Source organism: Leucoraja erinacea, chromosome 28 (genome assembly GCF_028641065.1).
Source record: "Leucoraja erinacea ecotype New England chromosome 28, Leri_hhj_1, whole genome shotgun sequence".
Classification (NCBI taxonomy): domain Eukaryota; kingdom Metazoa; phylum Chordata; class Chondrichthyes; order Rajiformes; family Rajidae; genus Leucoraja; species Leucoraja erinaceus.
This window is the reverse complement of record NC_073404.1, coordinates 20610797-20636375: the sequence shown is the minus strand read 5'-3', so window position 1 is coordinate 20636375 and position 25579 is coordinate 20610797. Positions and strand designations below refer to the sequence as shown.

The window sequence follows — 25579 nt, the reverse complement described above, 5'->3', positions numbered from 1 at the left end:
TGATGTATCACAGTGAATATAATTGCGTGTATAATGTGCCTAGTGTTGCACTGCCCGGAAAACAAAACTAAGGGACAAACAAACGTTTCAGAATAAGAGGTTGCCATTTTACTACAGAGATATGGACTTTCCTCTCCAAAAGCTGTCAGTCCTTGGAATTCTTTACTTCGGAGAGTTGTGGGGGTTGAACCATTGAAGTTATCAAGGCTTAAGACAAATTGTGGAGAGCAAACAGGAAGGTGGAGCTGAGGTCAAGATCAGGTCGACCATGTTGGTGGAGCAGACTTGGTTTGAATGGAGGACACTTGCTTCAGTTGGCTATTCGATGCTGTTTCTCAACAAACGTGGGATTTGTTTTAGGAGTTAATGGTGAAATTGTGAAAAGAACGGAGGTACCAGAAGGGACGATGTTACATCATAGCCACGAGAGCAGTTGCTGGCGATGCTTTGAAATAGAGAAGGGATGAGTTGGAGGTGTTGCAAATTGCGATGCAGAAAGAGCTTGTTGAGTTGATGGTTGATTGTAAGACTAAGCCGGCCATTCCCATTCCCTGCAAGCCTGCAGTTCATCTTTTCTCCAGTGCATTTCCCTTGAGAAACTCTTGATCGACTGTGAAAGTTGTAAACATTCCTACTGCCCCTCCTTTGTATTCCCCACCCCCCTCCCACCCCACATAGCTCTTTTAAACCACACCCTTGTTTTTGAACAGCCCATTTATTTGCCCTGTCTAAAACCGGTCAAAAGTTTGTACGCCTTCAAGCCTCGGGACTTGACTGCATGAGCAAACCCCAACTTTTCCAGTCTAACCAGTTCATCTCTGGAAATAAGGTAGTGAATCATTTCTACTGATTTCTCTGGGATCTTCACATCCAGTTATCCCCTTAACATTGCATTCAGCACCAATTCTTAGCCTGAACAAGTTCAAGATAACTTTCCTGCTTTTGCGTGGTATGCTTCTTTCTATAAGTACCAGGATCCCATGAAGATGTGGGAAGATACTTTAAAAGAAAAAACAAGGTTGGGAAGAAATCCCGATATTAGATAATTATAACTCTGGAATAAAACTGAAAATACTGGATTAGACGGGAATAGACATAGATGGTGGGTTACTTGTAGACCTTGACGAGGAGGTGAAAGGGCAGTGTATGGATAGGATGGAGGTTGTGGAGGAAGATCTCTGGAGATGAGGTCAGTGATCATTCTTTGTTTTGGTCTTTATGGCCAGATTCTTCACTTCAGATTCATTGGCTATCATTTTTACTTCCTGTTGTTGCTGAAATGGAAATTTGCCAGTTTTGACACTTTACTAAACTTTGGTTCACCTTACTCCTTCCTTTCAACCTCCCTATTTCAGGTCCCTCCCAGAGCCATTGTAATCTTCCCCACATCCCTGTCTTCCCTGTTCAATGGAACATTTCCAATCTTTGCAACATTACCTCTGCTATACACACTTTCCTTGCTGCCTGTAAATGCTTTGTGAAGGGACCGTTCCCTTCACAAAGCTCCGGTTTCCTTCATTAACATTGTCACCAAATCTTCTCCAATGTATTTGATGCCCTTTTACCTCCCTCTCCACAGCATCTTGAGTCCCCAAAGTCTTTTAACATGAAACAGTGATTACTTGCAATATTTTCAATTTAGTAATAAATGTAGTCTCCTTAATTCCAAAGATGCCCAAAGGAATGACTGTGAAATACTTCTGTCCCGTTCGCAGGTATAGCCATGTCTAGCTGCAGAAGGATGTGATAGCAGTGTAGTTCGTAATGATTTGTGAGCACATTGCCAGGACTCAAGGCTTTTAACTGAGACTAATTTGAGATCCTTTATTTTGGAACAAAGGAGACTGAGGGGAGGTTGAGTTTGTACTAAAACACGGATCTTGGTGAATAAGCTGAAACGACCTATTGCCCTCTGTGGAAAGTTGGTCAGCAGTGAGCATATGGTTTGGTAAAGGATTGTAGGGGAGGTGAGATTTTGCACTGGATGAGCACTGGAGTCTGGAACCTGCTGTCTGAAGGTATGATGAGGAGTGGGCCAAAAGCTGGGTATTGGGCATCATGGGCAGTGGGCCAAAAGTCGGGTATGGGGCATCGTGATTAGCTAGTGCAGCACCATAGACTCATTCACCTGTTTTTGCTGTAAAATGCCATGATTTCTAGGTTTATTCAAGCATATCACAGCATTCTGTACTCAACGTTGAGTTCAATAGTTTAGAGTAATGATTCTACCAGTTATATTAAACCTTCTCTGGACCTACTCTTGGTCTGTAATCACCCTTGTCATCATCCCTCGTGTTTTTTAATTTGTCATATCACATGTTTTTCCTTTCTTCCCCATTCACCACTTCCTTTACATTTGAAAACTTTTCATCGTTTTCAGTTCTGATGGAAGATGTTAGTTGCCTGTCTTCACGCAAGCTGAATAATTTGCATAGTGCAATTTGCTTTCATATTCATAATCACTTCCATAGTTAGTGCATCTAAAGTGAATTTCTAAATTGCATGGATGGAGTTAAGTGCTGATGAAAATACTTGAAATATGGGAGTCATTTTAAATAAAGGCATTACACAAGTGGTGATTTGGCACATGTGCAACTTTTTGTACGGGTAATTGTACTTCTAACTATGCATCAAGAGCGCAGGTAATATTGCACGTAGATATGCCAAAGTACTAATGACACAAAATTAATTCATAGCTGTGCTGTTAGGGACTGATCTGTTGATGCAATGGTGCTGAGCATTCGGATAGTATTGGGGGAATTTAGTGTGTAAGCAATGTCAATGATTAATTTATAGTATAGATCTATACGCGACCTAATGTCTGCCAGACTTGGATATTAGCGTCAAAATGAATTATTGCCAATTGTAAGTTTAAGTTAAGTACTGTTCGAAATTAAGCATGCGGTATAGCATTTCCCAATTATAGAGAAGTTCTGCAAGACTTTTGTAAGAGTTGTTTAGAAATCTACAATCCAAATATTTTTAGTGATATATTGTACTGTTAGTCTGCTGGGTGTTGTGTGTGAGATTTTACCGTAGCCCATTGATTTTCTTTTTATTGTGTGAAAACCATTCCAGGTTAATAAAACAAAAATTGCAGATTCCAAAACCTAAAGTGCTTGAGATACTTGACGATGAGAGATGTGGCAGTATCTATGGAGAGTGAAATAAAATGAATGTTTCAGATTGACCTTTCAGCAGATATGGAAATGTAGGAAAAGTGCATTTTAAGTTGCAGAGTGGAGGAAGAGGTGGAGAGGACAACGGGGATGTCTGTGACAGGATGGAGCCCAAGGTTGTCTCGGAAATGCATCGTTATTCGGTGCTATCCAGGAGAGGGTGCTGAAGGTTTGTTAATTAGAGCTGGTTTGTCTGGAGGAGGTGCAAATAAGAGTTGTAGGAGGACAATGGAGGTAAAGGAACAATATTGGAACTGAGTCAGAACTAGGGTTGCCAACTTTCTCACTCACAAATAAGTGGCAAACGGTCAAAATAAGGGACAAATTCCCGACGGCAATTCGTTGACCGATTCCACCGTGGCTGGGTGATTGACGAGTTGGCCCGGGTGCTGAACTGTTCACAGAGCCCAGCCGGCGGGCCAGTTGAGGAGTTTTGGCTCGGACGCCAGACTATGCGAGTGACATCACACGCAAAGTCCAGCACCCCATCCAACTCCTGAACTGATGATTGGCCATTAGAAGGAGGGATGTCCTGGTGTTGTTGGCAGTAAGCGAAGGTCCAAAGGTCGGACAGCTGGCCGGCTGCTGATCGACGGGGGCTATGGGCGAGGCGCTCCTGCTGCACTCCATGGGCTGCACTACGCCGGGTCGGGTGAGGCGGGGCAGTACGCGGCGTTCCGACCCGACGTCCCTTCGACTCGAGTTGCAGCAGTCAAATACGGGACAAGGGCGGTCCCGTATGGGCCAAACCAATTTAGCCCAATATACGGAATGTCCTGGCTAATACAGGACAGTTGGCAACCCTAGTCAGAGCATTGCACATTGGAAATCTGAAATCAAAGAATTCTGGTAATGTTCAGTACATCGGATAGCATCTGTAGAGAAAGAAAAACGGAGCTACCACTGCAGGCGGATGACTAAAAGCAGAACTGACTGCTTTTAACAAATATTCACACACTGCTACAGTTATCACCCCTCATCTCCTCCAGCCCTCCAATTCCTAGATATGTGCGCTGCTCCCATTCCGGCCTCGTGGCTCCCAACTTTGGAGCTCTGCTGCTGTACTGCTGATGTGCCTCTCAGCTAAACCTCAATCCTATGGAACTTTCTCCCTCAATGAGGAAGATATTTATCTCCTTAAAATCCTGCTTTTGACAAAGTTCTCCACCTGATGCTTTGAAACGAAGTACAGTGTCAATTCTGTTTGTCAATGTTCTGCTTTATAATATTGCATGCATTGTAGTCGCACTAGTTATACACTGCCTGGTCTATTACTTCTTGTTCTTCATTGCTTGATAAGTGAGAGCTGTTACACTACATCCCAGATATCTTGTAATAGAATCTATCCTGGACTGTATGATGTGGGAATGGAGGCAAACCTTTACTTGTATTCTAAACATGGCTTGTAGGGCTGGTGAGTTGAAGCTTGGCATTTGTTGTGGTTTGGAGATAGTAGGTCGTTTGTTACTGTGTGGGTGGGAAGGTGAAGCCGAGAGGACCGTATTTTGGTTGTGAGAGGGTATGTGGACCAAGGCTGATGGGAGCTCGGGGATTGGGAATGATATCCGTTCAGTGGGGAAGAGAATATCGGACCAGGCTGTTTTTTTTTAAGTGGGGGAAGGCAGGAATTGAAAGGTTGCAGTGATAGGGTTTGGAACAGTGCTGGGAGCCCTAACTACCGGGAGTTATCCCAGCGCAACACTAGGAAATAAACACACAGCAGGCCAGGCAGCATCTATGGAAAGGGAAGCAGGATTAACATTTTGGTTGAAGTTCTTTTGTGAGAAAGGGAAATTAGGTTTAAGTTGTAGTGGGAGGAATGGAGAGGAAGAGGCCATGTGTGAAAGGGTGTGGTCTGGTTTCAATGGGTTAAAGGGGGAAATTAGAGGATGTTTATTTATTTATTTATTTCGAACAGAATAAAAGAATAAAAAGCAAGTGTGAAACAGCATACAAATAAACAAAACAAGAATATTTATAAAGTGTCATAAACAATATCTATAAATAAATGAAATCATATGTGACCGAAAAGGAGCAGGAAGAAGCCAAAGCTTATTAATTCCCACCCCTTATTCAACAGCTTATAATTATCTTATACAAATTTAGTAGCTATATGTACACCATATGCACACCAGCAGCTATATATTTTGTTAATGGTGAGACTGGGATGTTCTGCAGCTGAGGCTATATTACGGAGAGAGGAAAAACTGAGCTAAAATCGCAGTGTCAGTTTAACTTCAGTGTAATAAATGTAGGCAGAGAGCTTGGTTGACTGCAATGTCTGCAGTATATTTAGCAACAGAAGCTATTAATAGAATTCTCACACTGAGGCCGCACCAAGCAGGTCCCACAGCCCTGCTGTTAGCACCATATAACAGAAGTATAACCGCTCCTTAACTCCCCAATTAACCCATTTAACCAGACCTCACTTTGTCACTGATATTCTCTGTGTTCAATCTAACCTTCCCTATATGGTCTCTGCAATATTTTTGATATATTTTACAATTCTGATTGTCTTTGACCTGGGACATCAACACTGCTTCTCTTTCTGCCGATCCTGCCTGTTTCCAGCATTATCTGTTTTTTGAGGATTCCCAACATCTGCAGTTTTCTTTTTAGTTCAGTTTAGAGATACAATGTAGAAACAGGCCCTTCAGCCCACCGGGTCTGCACCAACCTGCAATCCCCGCACATTAACACTATCCTACACCTACTAGGGACAATTTTTACATTGGCCAAGCCAATTAACCTACAAACCTGTAGGGCTGTGGAGCATGGGAGGAAACAGAAGATCTCGGAGAAAACCCATGCAGGTCACGGGGAGAACATGCAAACTCCGTTCAGGCAACACCCGTAGTCGGGATCGAACCTGGGTCTGCATTCGTTGTAAGGCAACAACTACACTACTGCGTCACCGTGCCCGCACAGTTATTTGTCTACAGTGGAGTGAGCCCCTGCTGAGAGAGCCCAGTGACAGTGCCAGTCATTACAAGTTACTGTGGTCCCACTTCTCCAATGCTGTGAAAGGGGCAAGGCATAGAAAGTGACGTCACCCTGTGTATCCCCCGTGCAAGGGTGTGTGACTCTCTGGAATTGCCCAATCGCATTACCAGGATGGTGCAAAATGACTCCCAAGTCATATGAAATGGTTATCATCATGTTTCAGTCTGGAGAAGCTTGACTTATTTCCGTTACACAATGCTGACGCAGACAGTTATGCAGTTTAATTTCTAATCGCTGACCAGTCTCATTACTGGTTTTTCCCTAAGTGACAGAAACTTGGACTAGTGTTGAATCTGTCAGACTTCTCAAAGCTGAGGGTTAATTGTCAACTGAACTCAACAACTGTAGTTGTACATGCAGCAAAATGTTTTCTGAAGAAAAATGGGATGCCTGACAGAAACGTGGCTGGAGCAACATCACACACAAATGATTTTTAAGGTGTAACTTTAATAAACATAGGCAGAGAGCTCAATTGACATATACCTGCTGCTTATGTAAAAATGTTAATTGAATCTCTGAAGAGATTCAAGGACAGAAAGACCAGGAATTGTAGATTCTTGTTCATTCCTTCTCTCCAGAGATGCTGCCTGTCCCGCTGAGTTACTCCAGCATTTTGTCAATCTTATATTTAATTGGGCTATTGATTGTTTACTTAAATAGAGTGAGCAAAGGATTTGACAACTGCACATGATCCTGATATAGGCAAAGTAGAGATATAAATGAGCATTGTTTTCAATAGATAGAGGTCAACAGATAGTCAAGAGAGAGAAGCTAATTGACTGCAATATGTATTTATAACCTACCCGGAATGTGAATGGAGTCTATTCCATGCACTGTTGCACCTTCCACCATAACTTTCATGGTGTCATAACCATGCTTTTTTTTATTTTATTACAAAACTACAAATTACAAATTGTGGGAAACCTGAAAAACAAACAGAAAATACTGGAAAAACATAGCAGATCGGGCCGAACCCTGAAAGAAAATACTCAATGATTTGGGTCTGTGACCCCTTCGTCATACTCACAGCCGGTTGCCTGATGGTGGCCAACGTTGGGTTATCGAGCGAAACAATACAAATGTTGCTTTTTTGGTTTGGTCGCTGCCCATTAACTAAACAGCAGGATTCAGCAAAGGGCAGATAGTTTGTCTCTGAATTCGAGCAGGCTAACTCTGGAAGTTTGATCACATGAGTGCCTGCTGCTGCTTCATCATCATCCCAACCTCATCCAGTAAAATCTCTTGGTCCCAGCACACATCCTCCTTCCCTATTCCAGCCAGAGTTGCTGGTCACAGTGGAAACTTTCAGTTTAGTTTATTGTCACATGTACAGAGGTACAATGAAAAGCTTTTGTTGCATGCTAGCCAGTTGACAGAAAGACAATGCATGATTACAGTCGAGCCATTCATACTGTACAGATGCATGATAAAGGGAATAATGCGAATCGAATTTAGTGCAAGGTGAGGTCCGATCCAAGATAGTCTGAGGGCGTCCAATGAGGTAGATAATTGTTCAGGACTGCTCCCTAGTTGTTGGTAGGATGGTACAGATGCCTGATCACAGTTGGAAAGAATGTCCCTGAATCTAGAGGTGTGTGCTTTCACACTTCTAACCGTTTTGCCCGATGGGAGAGGGGAGAAGAGGGAGTGGCCAGGGTGCAACTCGCCCATGATTATACTGGTGGCCATGCCGAGGTAGAGTGAGATGTAAATGGGGTCAATGGAAGGGAGGTTGGTTTGTGTGATGATCTGGGCTGCTGGTGTGCTTTCTTGGCCATTGCTTCAATTCCCATTAACTAACTTGGCAAGCTAGAAAATGAGTAAAAAGTCCACTAGATCACATTGACCAGAGCCTCTGGCCTGGGAGGGCTGCAATGGCTGTGGTTTGTATTCACCTTCCCTACTGCTTTCACTAAGTGGATCAAACCACATCAAATCCTTCCTTAAATGTGAATGGAATTGGAAAGACTGGCCATGTTCCAAAAGTGAAAGGAGGAAATGGGGACGGTTGCAGTCAAAAAAGAAACTGCACAGCTGCACTGTCATTGTGAATCTATCTGACTATTTTGTTAACGTCTCAAAACAATTCTGCTTTGATATCTAACAGGAATTTTCCAGAAGGGTAAAAATGAGTTGGTGCTTCCGATGGCTGGTGGGTTTGTGGCTGGAATAGGGGTGTCATTCACGGGTACCCACGTGCATCCTGCTGTCAATTTGCTGGTACAGGAAGTGGGCGAGCCTGTGTCTCGGTGCCATTGGTGAGGTCATTTTCAATGCCGATATATGTTTGGCAGCTAATTTTGGATATCAGCAGTGTTGATATCAGCAGCTTGCACGCGGGGTCTTGTCTAAAAACGATTACTGTAGCCGTTTGACCAAGGATTTAGAGAAACTGGACTGAGCGACATCCGTCACGGACAGAGAATGTTTACCCGTAGCTACAGAGTCCGCCCCTCAAACTCTGGGATCAGGTGAGCAGTTGGGTTCCCAACTTTAACCCCACTTAACACTGGGTAGCAACGTTTGTGGTCTTTGGTGTAAGTTGATTGTGACTGTCGATGTGAATCTCCGTCTGAATACCTCACGACTAGGCTATCTTCTCTGTGGCCCTTCTCCTGGGCCTTTTCCCAGTCGGTCTGCTGTTGCTGGGTTTGTTTAACATCATTCATACATGTTTGTGGTGGAATTTCAAATATGACCCACAAATTTCTGAAAGTATCATCAATAGTGGGCAAGCCAAGAGTGTGTTATAACTATCTTTACATAGAGTAAATTGGCCTGAAAAATCTTGCTGCTTCTTTGAGCTTCATTAAGACAATAAAGGATACTTATACTTATAGTGGTGTAATTTTTCCACCTTCGATATTGTCAGACTTGTACCAATTTGCACTGCATCTACTGTTACACACTGACACATGCACATATACCGGACTCCAGTGGCATTCTCACCATTAAAGTGTCAGGGTAATTATTAGAGGGCAAAGGTTTCTTTTAAAGTGTTGAATCAAATGTAGATGTCAATTTGAATGGACCTAACCATTTGAAATGTGGAGATGGGGGGGGGATTGCTGTTTTATTTAATGCTTATCCAGTCCTCCTTCCCCTACTATTACTTCGTCTATCTTTTCGCGCTAAATACATTTTAGTTGTGCATCTGTGTAATTAAAGTTTGATAAGAAGGAAAAGTAGCTGGTGCGCAAAACCTTGAATCCTCCTCGATCGTTGTGGATTAATACTGGTAATCAAAGACTCGCCTCTCCTCTCCTCATCTTGTGCTGCATCTAAGGCAAAGTTATACCCAAGTCATTTAGTTTAGAGATACAGCGCAGAAACAGAATCCGGTCGGCGCTGACCAGTGACCACCTCGTACACTAGCAACTATTTTACACACCCGGGACAATTTTCAATTCTTGACAAAGCCAATTAACATGTGCGTCTTTGACGTGTGGGAGGAAACCGGAGCACCCGCCTTCCCTTCCATTCTGCCCATCGTTCCTAACCCTATGCTGCTCTCTAACCATTATGTTCAGCTACATACACTTGCTGCCCCCATCCCCAGACACTCCTACAAGATTCTTCTGATTCAAGTCTCTCGCGTTTGTATTCACACCCTTTGCTTCAGTATTAGTGGATGTGCTGACAGCTGCTTGGGTCTCATCTACCAGAAATCTTTTGCATAACACTTCTGTTCTTGACGAAGCATTTTGGCACTACAATTCCATTTGTATGTTTTCCTCATTCACTCCATGAAGCTTGAAATATTTTTCTCCGCTATAACAATGTAGTTTGCTTATTATTTTGTCATCTCTTTGGCCTTTAGTGACCTTTCGGCAGTGATCGCTCAGATTATCGATATACCTTCCAGATTAAGGCGAGGGATTACAGGTGAAGAGAATGTTTTGAAGTGGGCCTGCCCGGAGTCTATTCAATAACCTTGTTGTCACCCTGCCTCTTTCACAGGGATGGTTTGGCTCAATCTGTGTGTGTGCACTTTAGTTCTGCCTCCTGCTTAGTAGAGACCCAGACTATTTACAGTTTATGGTTGGGCTAATTGGCCACAAAGTGGTGGTTCCGTTTTTTATCATCATGGCACAAAAATGAGCTCGGAAGATCCTCCTTCACATTTCATAGGAACATCATCTTAGCTGGGCTTCATCTTTGGCATGACTGCTATTAGATCCCAAAATAATCACCAGTATCATTGATGGTGAATTGTAAGTGAAATTTTGTTTTTTGACAGATGCCCCTTTTTGAAAGCTGTGACAGACTAAAATGGCATCCATTTCTGTAAACCACAACCTGGTGTGACTTGTTCACATTATTCCCATTTTTCAGTTTATAGCCAGCATGAATCAAGGTTTTGTGAATCATCTGATGTATATCCAGTTTATGTTTTTATTTGGACTTGATTGTTATCTATTGTCTTGCTTCTTTCTCATTGAATATTCTTTCTGGTTTGTTCTTTTAATTTCCCTCAATTTGTTGTCTCATTAAATGGTGGAGTGCCCTTGAGGGTAGCTCCTTAGTCTCATCGCACAGCCTCGATGTCAGTTGTGCAGTGCCTAAAGGGCCTGTCCCACTTGGGCGTCATTTACGCGACATCATTTACGCGTCACGACGCGTAAATTTTTATCAGTGGTATCTCCTTTTATAACGACATTTCAATACATTTATAATACTAAACTAAGTGGGACTCGTTGGGTCCAAGCATCACACGGGAGGGCTGGTCCCCCAACGCAATATTCCACGCAAGGCCACCAAATTCAAGTGCAGTTTCATACCATTTCAAGCAGGGTGCAAGGCCACTAAAGACAGCAAGTCATGACCGCTCCCTCCTCCATCTTGCAGATACTGAGCCACACTTCTGGGTTTTATAGTCCCTCCCCCCTCCCACCTGAAGGGGCGTGGCCTTCAAGGTGTGATTGACAGGAGGGAGAACCTCAAAAAAATTTAAACGCTAATAAGTTATTTTTCATCGATGAGGAAAAATCCTCGGCATCTGATGAGCGGAGGGGGACTCTTACTCAAAGATGGCCAAAAATCACAGCCGTATGTGGTAGCCTTTTTCTAAAATCAATATACAGTGCAAACAGGAAGTGGTCAAGATTAGACTTTTAAATATATAGAAGGCAACACAGATTTAGCATTTCCAAACCAAAGTCAACACAGCTTTAGCATTTCCAAGCCAAAGGCAACACGCTTTAGCATATCCAAACTATATTTTCAAACCACATTAAGTGCACTGACGGGTCAGTAAAACCACTCAGTTTAGTAGACATGTGTTCAGTATTATTCACAGCTCAGAGACTGAGAAATGTGACCCTCTCACTCCCCCCCACCTTACAGAGACTGACTGAGGCACTCAACACTTCCGGGTTCTATATTCCCTCCGGAAGGGGCGTGGCCTTTAGGAGAGAGAATCTCAACATTTTCAAAATACTAATAACTCTTTTATTTTTCATCGATTGGAAGAATCCTCTTGTCGTGTGCAGCGGAGGGGACTCTGAGTAAGATGGCCAAAAATCATAGGTGCAAGTGACAGTGTTTTTTTGTTTTTTTTAATCGATATACAGTTCAACAGGAAGTGGGCAAGATCAGACTTTTAGTAATATAAAGGACATTTATAATAAAATATAGGAGACAATGGGACAAGTATATGGATAGGAACGTTTTAGAGGGATATGGGCTAAAAGCAGGCAGGTGGGATTAGTATAGATTAGACACCCTGGTTACTATTGGCAAGTTGGGTTGCATGGCCTGTTTCTGCACTTTATGACTATAGAGAAATCCAAAGTATATTGTATCTCCTTTTGTCACTAACCTGGCAAATTAGTTCCTGTTCATTGCTTAACCAATTTCCTTCTGAAAGATAATTTTGACTTGTGTTCTACCACATTTGCGGGCAATGAGATTAGGATCATAAGCACTCTTTAAAAATAATAAATAAACAATGTCCCCCCCCCCTTCCTCCATAGTGTCTTTTCCCAGTTCCTTTAAGTTTTTGTTCTTTGGTCCTTGTGCTATTTGCTCCTGGGAGCATTACACTTATCGAAACCCATAATGATCTTCCATCCCCCTCTATCAAATCTCCTCTCAGTTTTTAGTGTCGAGTATTTGCACAGCCTTTCCTGTCTAACTTTGTTTTTCAGTAAATTTCCAGTAAATTGTTTTTGTCCTTCCTAAATGGTGGTAGCCCGAATTGGGTGCAAGAAATGTTTTAAATAAAAATTCAGTGCAATCTTTTTATGTAGCTCGATGTTCCTTGCACTTCACAAACTTTGCTGCCTATCTCAACAACTCCGTGTGTTTGCTAGTTGGCCAACGAGTGCCGCAGGCTGCAAATGGAGGGCAGGGGGAGTGGGCTGCAGTGACTTCAAAGATGCCAAATGGTCCAGAGGTCATGGGTCAGAGCTGTTTTATTATCTGTAGGGATCTGATTAACGAGGGATCTCTGTGAAATGAACTGAGGCTTTGTGCAACACTGCTTCCGTCGACTGGCTGTTCCCTGATTAATGAGTGGCTGGGAGAATGAACGCGAGGGCTTCTGGCTGCCCTTGGACTGCAGGGAATCAGATCAAAGCTTTGCAGCGGTCTGTGTCTGGCTGAATCGCTGCTAATCCCCAACCTTCTGACTTGCTCCCTGTTCGGGGTGTGCAGTTACAGTGACCAGGAGATGCAGTTACAGTGACTGCTGCAGTCGAGGGAGGGGCGAGGATAGAGGCAGGAGCTGCATCAATGGGAGTTTGTCAGCAAGACACAGTGGGTGCCATCATTAATCCATCCCTGTGTCAAAAGGCACAAGTAGGAAGAGTTATATCTTGAATTCTGTTCGCAGTTGCATCAGTATTGAAATCTAAATTAGGCACAATACTGGTGTAACTCAGCGGGACAGGCAGCATCTGTGGAGAAGGAATGGGTGACATTGCACTCTTCAGGGTCTGAAGAAGGGACTCTATTGGAAGTGTCACCCATTCCTTCTCTCTGGAGATGCTGCCTGTCCCACTGAGTTACTCCAGCATTTTGTCTATCTTTGGTGTAAACCAGCAACTGCAATTTCCTTCTTACACTTAATCTAAATGATTTAGTAGAATGGACCAATGGGACTTTAATGATTTCCATCATCCTATGTGGAGTTTATATTGGATTCCCTCCATTACCCTCTGTCATTGGCTCCCAGGCATATGGCTCTCCCTCCCTCAGCAAGAGCTGAGCATTCTCTCCTTTAGGTTGCACCCTTCTTTGGTTTCCTGCCTTGAGCTGCAGAGTACGTCTTTGACGGTGAAGCCTTCTGACCAACACTACCCACTACTGCTGGAGGCAGTCTTTGACCTCTTCACCGGAGCAGTGCCTGAGGTTGCTCGGTCTGTTTACCACACGTTTGATTCTTGCATGCATCCTGTTTAACTGAGCTGCGGTTTAGTGTGTTTTAGGGAGGTGTTTGCCCCAGGTCAGGCCTCTGGCTTGAGCTGGCTGATAGGAGTGTGTGTGAGTGGTAATTAGGGTTGGAATCGAGGAGAATACGAGCAGGGATCGGCCCACCTCTGCTCTTTGCTAACACCCCTGTTCTCTGCTTCTGCAGGTGTTGTGAGTGTAACATTTCACTCACCCATTGGTATTACGAGAAGGAGGGCCGGCTCTACTGCAAGAAGGACTACTGGGCTCGCTTTGGGGAACTGTGCCATGGCTGCTGCGAGCAGATCACCAAAGGGCTGATCATGGTAAGGGCCAAGCACCGCGTGGGGGCTGGGAAGAAAAAATGCCAGCCACAGAGGGCAACAGCTTGGAAACTAACTCTGGCTCACTGAGTCTGTGCAGACCACCCGTTTCCAATAATCCTACGTTAATCCCATCTTTAATTCTCCCCACATTCTCACAGCTCCCTCCACATTCTACCTCTCACCCAAGCACAAGGGGCAATTTACAGTGGACAGTTAACTTGCTAACCTGCAGGTCTTTGGGAAGAAGCGGTAGGAAACCAGAGAACATGGAGGAAGCCTCATGGTCACAATGGGGGGAAATGTAAACTGTACAGATTATGCCAGAAGACAGGATTGAGCCCAGGTGTCTCTTGATGTGAGGCAGTGGCTCTGCTGCACTTTCATTACGTGTGCCCCAGCTGAAGCATTAATATTGCTCTTAGAGCTACACGCAGCCTTTTTGATCGGAAAAAGACACACAATGCTAGTGTAGCTCAGCGGGTCGGGCACTATTTGGGTAGGTGACTTTTTGGGTTGGGACTTTTTTATTTTCCAGAGTCTGAAGTAGGGTCCTGACCTGAATCGTCACCTATCCATGTTCTCCAGAGATGCTGCTTGACCTGCTGCATTACTCCAGTGCTATCACTTTTTTTTATTAAAAACCCGCTTCTGCAGTTCCTTGTTTACACATTTTTGCTGATTGGATAATCTCTGGATCATGTTGAATGAATTATTACATAATGTCTATACCTCAGCACCGACAGATGTTAACGGAAGTCTTGGAATGTGCTTGGTGCTAGGATGCAGGTAGACATATTATATTAGATGGAAAGGAATTTACTCCATTGCTGAGGAAAATTTACGGCGTCTTGAATTCGGCAGCAGGGTGGAAATCTGAGAAAGTGATATTAACTTTAAGAAACCGACAGAATAATATTAGAAATAATTCGGGTCCTTTTTAAAACAGTATAGACATAGCATTGCTTTCAATTGCTGGATGATGGCCAACAGAATTATTCAAAGCCGTTTTAAATCAAGTTATTAGAAATTAAGAAACCAGCAGTAAGTTATTGATAATTGATAGGTGCAGGGAGAGAGACTGCAGGATCAATCGGGCAATGGGTAAAGCGAAGACTGAGAGAAGGTGCACGGGTAGTCTTGAGTCTGACGTTTTTGAGAAAGAAGGCAGGTTGTGATGGGGAATGGGAAAGGAGATTATTTCCTGGCATTGGCCGAAGAGATGACAAAGCCTTTTCCAGTTCCTGTGTCTTCCTGGACTTTCTGTAAGCAAAGCAACATCAGAGCCCATCAGCACCAACGCCTCGGCCACATCAGCCACATTGTGCCTCTAACTTTCCGAGCAAATGCCAATGCTTCCACCACAGTAAACAATCCTGGATTAGCCACCCTGCATGTTAGCAGCTGGATGCATCAATTAGATATGTGGCATGGTGGCGCAGTGGTAGAGTTGCTGCCTTGCAGCACCAGAGATCTGGTTTCGATCCTGACGACGGATACGTGCCTGTACGGAGTTTGTATGTTCTCCCAGTTACTTGCTTGGGCTTTTTCCTGCAGCTCCGGTTTCCTCCCACATTCCACAGGTTTGAGAACTAACTGGCTTGTCCCCAGTGCGTGTTGGATAGTGATGGTGGGATCGCTGGCCAACAGCCCAGTTTCCGTGCTGTATCTCCAATCTAAACTAAAACTAATCGGATGCCTGAATCTTTGTTATTTCTTCTCCAGGTCGCTGGGGAGCACAAGTATCACCCAGAATGCTTTACATGCCTAAAGTGCGGTGCGTTTATTGGAGATGGCGACACTTATGCATTGGTAGAGCGCTCCAAGCTCTATTGGTAAGTACTGACATGGACAAGTTACAACCAAGGTCTCTGTCGCTTACATTTGGTTTGTTATGATGTGCGATTTCTTGGGGAAGCCAGCATTGTCTTCCTGTGCCCTTCTTTTTATGATGGCTTACTTATTTGTTGCTCAGTGATATATATTTTTTATCAGTACCTTATAGACTGAGAGAAGTGCATGGAAAGCTGAGGCTTTTATACTGACTGGAAGAGGTTTGCCTGTTGAATGCAGACAGTATCCTAGTGCCAGTGCTCAGCACTGAAAACTTGTAGTAGTTTTAAGTACTTCCTGATGTGGTGAAATCCGATTCAACGTTGCTCCGCTGTGAATTGAATTGGCATTGCAAACATTCCATGAGAGTAACTTGTTCCTGGCCTCCTTACCATAACGTTTGGAGATACTAAAATTATTCTATGAGGCTTGATTAGTGTTGTGTTTGAGAAATCAGTTGCATTAACAAAATTTGGAACAGTGTCAACTGTTTTTTGCTGCAGCTTTCCCTCTCGCCCCTTATTGCTAATCCTAGTTATCCAGCTCCAAACATGTATGCATTCTGCATAAACGTGCCATTGCACAGCATGGGGGCTGATTACGTTTCTTTTTTCCAAAGAAACTTGGCGCAGACCAGGGACAGCCCATGGGAATGCTTTGGAATTATGTTTTGGAGGAATATCAGTTGGTGTCATAAACTTGCCATCTTGCAGCTATTAGTGCAGCTTGATGACCATCCAGGTTGCTCTGTCCTCTTTAACGTCGCTTGTCATTTGTCTCTGTTGCAGTGGTTGCTGCTACTACCATACGATAGTCACCCCCGTCATTGACCAGATTCTTCCAGACCCTCCCTGCGCTCGCATTCCACACACTGTGACATTGGTTTCAATACCAGCCTCGACAGAGGGAAAGCGAGGTATCTCTGTGTCCATCGATCAGCCCTGCAGTCCCAGGAGCTGCTCTTCGGAGCATGTGCATACTGTACGGGTCAAAGAGTAAGTGAGGGGGCTTGCTATAATGGGGAGGATGTTGTTGCTGTAACTTGCTGAATCTTGACACATATTAAATACATTTTTCATCTTAATGTATACCGTTTTCATTGTTCACTGTGGTGCCAATGAATACATGTCTTGAGTTAAGCTGAGAGAAATTGCAGTGAGTCAGTTTGCTGGCCCATGGCAAGAATCCAAAATGAATGGTGCTTTGCTCTTGTTTAACTTGTGGGGTAAAAGCAGAAGCTCAGGCAGAATTTCTGGGTGTGGTGGCAGGTGGATTGTATTTTTTTTTTTTAATGAAACCCTAATTTAAAAGATGGATAACGTGGTCCCAGGGATTGGATTAAAATGACTGAACTACCCAATTTCCATTGCATTCTTAATGGAAAGTCAGAGGTCTGGATCACATCTGGCAGACATTTAGATACTAACATAGCATTTCCCCTGAAACCCATTACTCATCTCCATGTGGGAGAGTTGTCTGACAACATCTTGAGATCATTTTGCCATTAATTATCTAAATTGACAGCAGTTTTCCTCTTGTATCAGTCCCTCGTTATTTCAACCTAAGGGCAGCGGGGGGAAATAAAGAAAAATACAGCTTTTTTATTTGCTGAGTTTTTACGATTGGACTTTTCTAGGTCAAAATTTGAGTCAAAAGGTTTTCATTTATAGAGCTTTTCACAGCCATCAATGTATTTCTAAAGGATTAGCACTGTTGTGATAGTCACAGTCAAACAGCACGGAAACATGCCATTTAACCCAACTTGTCCATATCTTAGAAACACAAATACATAGACAATAGGTGCAGGAGTAGGCCATTCGGCCCTTTGAGCCAGCACAGCCATTCAATATGATCATGGCTGATCATCCAAAACCAGTTACCCCATTCCTGCTTTTCCTCACATATCCCTTGATTCCGTTAACCCCAAGAGCTAAATCTCTCTTGAAAACATCCAGTGAATTAGCCTCCACTGCCTTTTGTGGCAGAGAATTCCACAGATTCACAACTCTGGGAGGAAAAAGCTTTTCTTCATCTCAGTCCTAAATGACCTACCCCTTATTCTTAAACTGTGACTGCTGGTTCTGGACTCTCCCAACATGGGGAACATTTTTCCTGCATCTAGCCTGTCCAATCCCATAAGAATTTTATGTTCTGTAAGATCCGCTCATCCTTCTAAATTCCAGTGAATACAAGCCCAGTCGACCCATTCTTTCATCATATGTGAGTCCCACCATTCCAGTAATTAACCTGGTGAACCTACACTGCACTCCCTCAATAGCAAGAATGTCCTTCCTCAAATTAGGAGACCAAAACTGCACACATTACTGCAGGTGCGGTCTCACCAGGGCCCTGTAAAACTGCAGTAGGACCTCCTTGCTCCTATACTCAAACCCTCTAACTATGAAAGCCAACATGCTATTAGCTTTCTTCACTGCCTGCTGTAACTGCTAGATTATTACAACAATCCAAACAAGTATACGTTAATAGTCCACTGGAATTTCCATTTATAATGCATCAAGCTCCCTTCTATCCCTGCTCTTAAAACAAAAGACAACTGAGCTGAGTGATCCACGCCATACATAGCTTGTAAAAGGTAACAAATATCAGCCATAAATTATTGGAGTGGGAGGTGGCAATTTACCAAGCCAGTGCACCTGAAGCTGGCAAACCAAATATACATAGTTGGAGAGAGGATGGGGAGGGAGCTAGTCGTGGGGATAGGGTTTTTGCCTCCATAGGGATAAAGAGAAAATGCTGACAGTGAATTAATTACACTAACTTCCTCCAATGGATCACTTGTGCTGCTTTCCTTCCTTGAAGACTTGCAAAGCCTGACCCGTGTTAAATGACAGAACCTGTAAGAATTATTTTGTTTTGGTGTGGTGTTGGTCAGATCCGATATCTGATCAGATATTTCCTAGTTTGATCAGTTTGTTTTATGGTGAGGTTAGCAGGTCTAAATTATTTCTCAATATTATGTGGTTCTAGATGATACTGGAGTCTGAGGTTGAGCTACTGCTTACTGAACACTGCATGTTATTGAAGTTGCTATTTGTGGAACTTCTGAAGATTTGGGTGGGATTTGACTTTTCCTGGCCCATAAAGCCAGATAGATTTATGGGCTTTGGTGTACATTATTATTGAGGAGTTGGATCAGAACCTTGTTCTGTGGAATGGCTCTTTAGCCCCTTAAGGTCCTGTCCATTATTAATTTGTATTTCTTTTAATGTTGCAGAGTTGATACGGACTGCATCAGTCCAGAGGTGAAAAATTCCATTCATGTTGGTGACAGGATTCTGGAAATCAATGGAACGCCAATCAGGAATGTGCCTCTAGATGAGGTAAGCAGAGGGAAGATGCAGGTTGCAGCAGCTTGGCAAAACCCTAGCATGCTTTTATCTAGCAGCATGCAGTGAAACAAACTAATTAGTCTGTTTTTGGTTAATGTCATCACCTAATGTAGAAAGGGGGGAATTGAGGCAAGAGAGACTTGGGGAGGGGTAAGTATGTGTATCATATCGGTATCATATACTGGGGGAGGGGGACCAGTATAAGATGCTGGGGTGGGGGTGATGAAGTTTTTCTTTCTCATAATTCCTTATGACGCGGGAAGCCTGTTGGCTCACTGGCTCAGTGCTGGCTCTTGGAGTGATCACCACGATCCTGCTGCCCCACTTGGATCCCCTTAAACTCTCGCATGCCTGTCAACTCTCTTACCGGCCACCTACAATGGGGATAGTTTGCAGTGGCCAGTCAACCTACCAACCTGAGCACATTGCTGGATGCAGGTGGAAGCTGGAGCACTTGGTGAGCCCACGCAGTCGCAGGAGGAATGTGCAAGTTCCACGAGGTCAGAAACCAAAACTGGGCTGCTGGAGCAGCTGCCTTCTCTGTCCAGCCTTTAGCACTGTCCTGTGAGATGGCTGCTGCTACTGAGCTGCCCGCTTTATATTGGGAATGCTTGATCCATGCAGTGGGGGAGAACGGTAGCTGAAAGGCCAGTCATAGAGACGGATGGCAGAGCTGGGTCACATGTTTCAAAGGCTTAACACAAAAGATGATGGATGCGGGAGGAGGCAGTTGAGGCAGGTGCTATTGCAATGTTTAAGGAACATTTAGACGGGTTAATGAATAGGATAGGTTTAGAGGGATGTATGGGCCAAATGCAGTCAGGTGAGGCTAGTGTAGATGGACGTGTTGGTCGGTGCGGCAAGTTGGGCCAAGGGGCCCGTTTCCACACTGTATGACTGACTCCAGCAGTTACAGTTGAGGTAAATTGGACTATGCCAGCAATGTTCAGGTGAGCGTGTGCACAAACCAAAAATGATAGTATTGGGGCTAAATGTGTGACAGGAAAGGGAGTGAAAGATGTCAAGTGTATCAAGTGTTATGTGGGTGATGTGAAGGGTATATATTCAGTGAAAAGGAGATGCAAGCTCGGGGAATGAGTGTGTGGAGTAGCGGAATAATGAGATACCAGCATTAGTTACTATGAGTGCTAGAAGTCAACTAGAAATAATGAAATTGAGGAGAGGGAGAGGGAAGCTAGTTATATATGTTGGGGAAAAATGGAGCAAACAACTATAAATGAAGATAGGAATGGAGGATTCGGGCTGTAAAATATGAGAGAAATTGGGAGGGACCAATTTGGTTGGTAGTATACGATCCACCAATCACACATAGTTGGGGTGGGAGACTGATGTTGAGCCGATGGAATGTGCTGAAATAAGAACAAAATACAGGAAACATTCAACAGGTCAGGGAGCATCTATGGAAAGTTAATGTCGGGATGAAACCTTGCCTTCTGAACTGTCCCAGACTGGCAAAGTGTCTTTGGCCTGAAACATTAACTGTTTCTCTCTCTCCATGGATTCTGTTTGACTTGCTGACTGTTTCCAGCATTTTTGTTTTTTATATCAGATTTTCGGCGCCTCCAATTTTTTTTTTTTCCCCAATGTAAAGAGCAGTCGGAATCATTGTATTGCGGAGAGTAAAACTGGTAAGCTCCTGGAAGATGCTCTAATCCTTTGTGTAGAAGTATTGCTTTTCTCTGTGCATCATATCTAGCCCTAGGAAAGAAATCTGGTGCTTGGTTGGCAATGTTATGATGGTGTGTGTGATGTTTGACTTCTGCAGATTGACCTTCTGATCCAGGAGACCAGCCGTTTGCTTAAGCTAACCATAGAACATGACCCACATGACCCAATGTTGGAGAATCAAGTGGACACTGCCAATCCAATGTCGGATGTCTACAGCCCCCAGAGACTAAGTGCTCCAAATGGAGAAGACAGCGCAGTCAAGAAACGGCCCATCATGTAAGCATGCTTAGATTAGAAAATGCTGTATATCTACAAAATGATAGATTAAATGGATATTCAGTACAAAATTAAATTCTAAAATTATGTGCACTAAAGAATTCAAATGTGGTGTGTGTTATTTAAGCGTCTGCAGATGGTTTTGTGCATAAAAGTTATTGTTCCCTGTGAAATTTACTTGGTGTAGTTAACATGCACAGAAACGCAGGCCTTTAACAGCAGGAACTTGCCCTACACCTGTGATATTTCAAGGGATTAACAGTTTTTACAGCTTTGCGGGTGCCTGCTTGAAGCCAAGCACTGTTCAATGCACAGGGGTGGATGCCTGCAGTTGAAAGTTCAATGGCAAGATTGAGTGATTGTTGAATCTGTGCATTTTATTGCTGTTGTATCGGGAGCTTTAGCAGTGGTTCTGCAGAGTTTCCAACATGAGCAGGAGCAGGAGCACGAGAGAGGAGCCAAAGGAGCAAATGATTTGCCAGAGGAATCTGAAGAAGGGGAAGTGGAAGCCTCTGGCGTGGAGAACCCAATTCTCCAGGGTCTTACTGGAGCCATGATCCTATCTCCAGCTGTCTGAAGAGGAATGCGTCTGGGAGCTAAGGTTTTCTAAGGCGGTTGTGACCGAGATCTCTCATCTTATGCAGACAGTGCATCCACCAGCGGATGCCCTGTAAAACAATATTGCCCCAAATATATATGACTTTGATTCTAGGCAGCGACGTGTGAATTACACCATGCGTATTGTTACACCATACTTCAGGACTTCATGCTGTTCACTGCTCAGAGTGGGAAATGCGTTTACTGTTGGTCATGATGATTTTGGGGGATTGTGCACATTCTTGGTGTGATAGACTGCACGTGTGCAGTTCCAGGATCTATTAGGAACAGCGAGCTCTTGAACCCACCCTCTGTGTTGGCACACATGCATCTCTTCTCTGGGGCAGACCACCCATGTCAAGTTCCACGAGAATCTCTCGTTTGTTGTGCAGTGAGACCGGATCCAAGCTACTGGGTGATGGAGGCGATTACTGTCTCTACCTCTCTGCTCAACCTCTCTGTTCTCCTGCTTTGTCCATCGCTGACACATTTTAGTCCAAGTGAAGATTGGATGTTCCAAAGCTAGAGGTATCATTGGATGGGCATAAAATGAGATACTATAAGGTATGGTAGTAGAATATGCACAAAGTATCATCTCCCAGTCCATCCCCAGCTCTGTCAGCTGAGCCCATGATTATCAGCACTCTTCCCTTTACCTGACTTAATCTGTGGACACAATGGAGTCTCCCTCCAGTGTAACCGAGTCATCCCTTCGGTTATCAGTGGGTGTAAAGCACAAGATGTGTGTTTCCTGAAGTTGTTGTCAATGTGCAAGAAATATGGTCTTGTGCTAAGGATGCTCTTGCATCTTTGTCCACTGCATCAAACAGACCTGTGGATTCATTAAACTATTTCTTACTTGAAAAGCAGCTGGAACAATAACAATGCCTCTGGAGAGGTGAACTTCCTGCTCAAGGTCTAAAATGTGGCAATTTTTTAAGCCACAGATTGACAGATTCTTGATTGGTAAGGGTTTTGGGGGTTATGGGGAGAAGGCAGGAGAATGGGGTTGAGAGGGAAAGATGGATCAGCCATGATTGAATGACTGAGTAGACTTGATGGGCAGAATGGTCTAATTCTGCTTGTAATAGAACTTGTGACCTGATGGAAAAAAATGAAAAAGAACTTGACATGAAAATATACCTGGTGGATCTGTCATCGTGACCAAGTCTGAAAGGTCTCCTGTCAGTGATTGGATCTGTCCTATCGTGGAGCATCCTGGTTCTCCTGCCTGAGCTCCAGTGTAGGTTATGTCCATCAAGAGGTGGAATGGAGGTGATCTTCATCATGCAGCAAACGCAGGATCAATTTAGCAGGCTGCCCTGGCCATGAATATTGCACATTTCAACTTCACAAAAGCTTTTTCACCCCGACTTGGAAAGGTTAGCGAGAAATGTCTCGGATTTATTTGTCTTCAGATTTAGTTACCATTCTACATCTGCTCTATAATTAGATACAAGCTGCCATCCTTCCCAGACTCTGTTTTCAAAATGGGGTGGCTTGTTATACAGACCCTCAATCTTCCTCTTTGCAATGTTGTTACATTCGTCCAGTCAGCCGCCTGTTGAATTATTTATCACAGCAGTGTGGCACGTTCTTGCTGCTTTCCACAGCTTGATCTATACTGCATGCTAACTGCACCTCTGAAGTCGATATCAAAGGGAAACCAGCAATTAAATATTGAACATGGGTTGGTGCACCATGTGTGCTCCACATGCTGCCCGCTCAGGCATATCCAATGCTCTGATCCTATTCCTTCTCTCCAGAGATGCTGTCTGTCCCGCTGAGTTACTCCAGCATTTTGTGTCTAGCTCTGATCACATGCTCAGTGTATGGTCACAGTCAATTATGTATTGGCAAATGGTACACGTTTGAGAGCTCGCTAAGTTTTGACTGGGAGGTACAAATAAAGAACCTAGTCTGGTATATTGCAGCATGTGTCACTCCAAGCTCTGCAATATATAATCTGACTCGTGACTGTCCACTGACGCTGATTAAGGCACAAGGTCTTATTCTGGTGAGTTGTATCAGCATCTGACACCCATGACCAAATTTAGGTATGACAGTCCCATGATTTTCAGGTCTTCATTGAGGCATGATTGGATGCTGGTGACTATGCTAATCTGATTTGACAATTTAAAATCTTGCATTAAGCCTGAAGGGTTTTTATTGAGTTCTGAGATAATGATGTAGTTATTTTGCATGGCTTCATTAGCCTGGTTTGTGTAAGACTAGCTTTGACTAATATTGGACCTTGTTGAGTTTGATTTTTTATTTAACCACTAAAACTCGTCGGTGATGTTTCTTACTCTGCTTATGTCCAGGAGAAGCTGTAGTATTGATAAATCTCCCAGTGTTGGATCGCCTGTCTCCCAAACGAAAGACTTGGGCCGCTCCGAGTCCCTGAGAATTGGCGCCGCAATGCATCGTATCTTCCGCCCATCTGACCTGATCCACGGCGAAGTGCTGGGAAAGGGCTATTTTGGCCGGGCCATTAAGGTATTTGTTTCATAAACCCATACTTAGGATTAGCTTTCCTAAAGATGATTTTATTCACTGCTACACTCAATCTCATTAGGGAGCAGTGGCTGGGACACTGTTACAGTGAGCATGGGTGCTTTATGTAATGATCAGGCTAACTTGCAAGCTCTCTTTCATAAGCTGTCACTGACCCATTTTCATTTGCTAAGAGACTGAAACTTGTGGGGGATTTGCATTCAGTCTCTGTAGTAATTATTTGTTTTTTTTCCAAATACACAAGATGCAACTTCTGGTCCAAAGAAGGTTAGAAGATGCAGTGTTGTTTGGTGGAAACTATATAAATATTAACACTGCAAATTAGTTGGAACCGTTTTAAAAGCAGGTTTTTCTCTATATATACAATATCTCAGCCCGGGTGTGTTTTCCTTTCCACCATTTTCTCTATTAGTTCTGTTTGAAAAGTTCAGAGTTCCAAGGAGAGATGTAGAATTGATTGGGAATCTGTCGATGATTCACTGCATGCAGAATTCTACCCCTTTAATCAATAGATGATTGATGCCAAAGTCAGTAGCCATTGATTGCCAGATGTAAAGGATGGCCCAATGACAAGATGTTCTTTGTAACAATGGTATAAACTCTCACTCTAATGTTCCCAAATATTAGTTTGATACTCGGATTAAAACTTGTGCCAACCCAAAATATTATGTGCCTTTTCCATGTTGATTGCCTTATTTTGCTTAAAGTGAATCTAATAGAAAAACGTGTGTCATTTACAACTCTAGGTGGATGTAAAATTTGTGTTGATTGTGTGTTTTTGTCATTTTTTATTATATGTATGCCTGCAGGGAAACGAAATTTTGTTCAGACCGAAAGGTCTGAATGACAATAAAGGAATCTAATCTAATCTAATCTTGGTCACTTGTGACAGAGGTTTTGTTTAGTGGTATTCTAGTTTACTACAGCAATACTGCAAGTAATCCAGCCCAATATTATTACAAGTAGTGGCATTGAGTGGTGCGAGGTGTAGTTATCCTGCTTGAGGATAAAATGGCAAAGATATGTTTGGAAAAGGATTTGAGAATGAAATATCAGAATAAATATAAAATATTATTAAAACCTAATTCCCAGTCCCTGCCCTCTTTGACACTGTGAACCCAATAAAAAATAATTTTCTTCAGTGTACTTTGTCTCAAAGTGGCACTCTAACTGTTCCAGGCCAAATTAGCTACCATTCCTTCCGTATTGCAATTGTGTCTTCAAAAGTACTTAGTTAACCATTTAAAAAATGGTCAGTAACATTGTAAGTAAAACTTCTTGTCCTTGTCAACAAATGTCTGAATTCAAACCCTCGGCCTGATGCTCCAAACATCTTATTGTACTTGCGATCCAAGCATAGGCCTTACTCAAGCATCACAATTCAATGTTGGTACAGTTGTTTAGTGTACATTTGCCGTTT

General features: G+C 43.3%; 1 protein-coding gene across 2 annotated transcripts in view; it reads left to right on the top strand.

Moving 5' to 3' along the window:
• limk1a (LIM domain kinase 1a) overlaps positions 1 to 25579 on the top strand; it is a 45390-nt gene that overhangs the window by 2333 nt on the left and 17478 nt on the right. The window contains exons 1-7 of one of the 2 annotated variants that reach the window (XM_055657983.1): positions 7148 to 8653; positions 13762 to 13900; positions 15623 to 15732; positions 16519 to 16725; positions 18966 to 19071; positions 20867 to 21045; positions 23967 to 24141. In XM_055657983.1, the coding sequence (XP_055513958.1) occupies positions 8607 to 8653; positions 13762 to 13900; positions 15623 to 15732; positions 16519 to 16725; positions 18966 to 19071; positions 20867 to 21045; positions 23967 to 24141 (963 nt within the window). In that variant the 5' untranslated portion in view covers positions 7148 to 8606. Of the gene's footprint in view, positions 1 to 7147; positions 8654 to 13761; positions 13901 to 15622; positions 15733 to 16518; positions 16726 to 18965; positions 19072 to 20866; positions 21046 to 23966; positions 24142 to 25579 lie in introns of those variants that run through there. The other variant, XM_055657982.1, reaches the window with a different exon arrangement.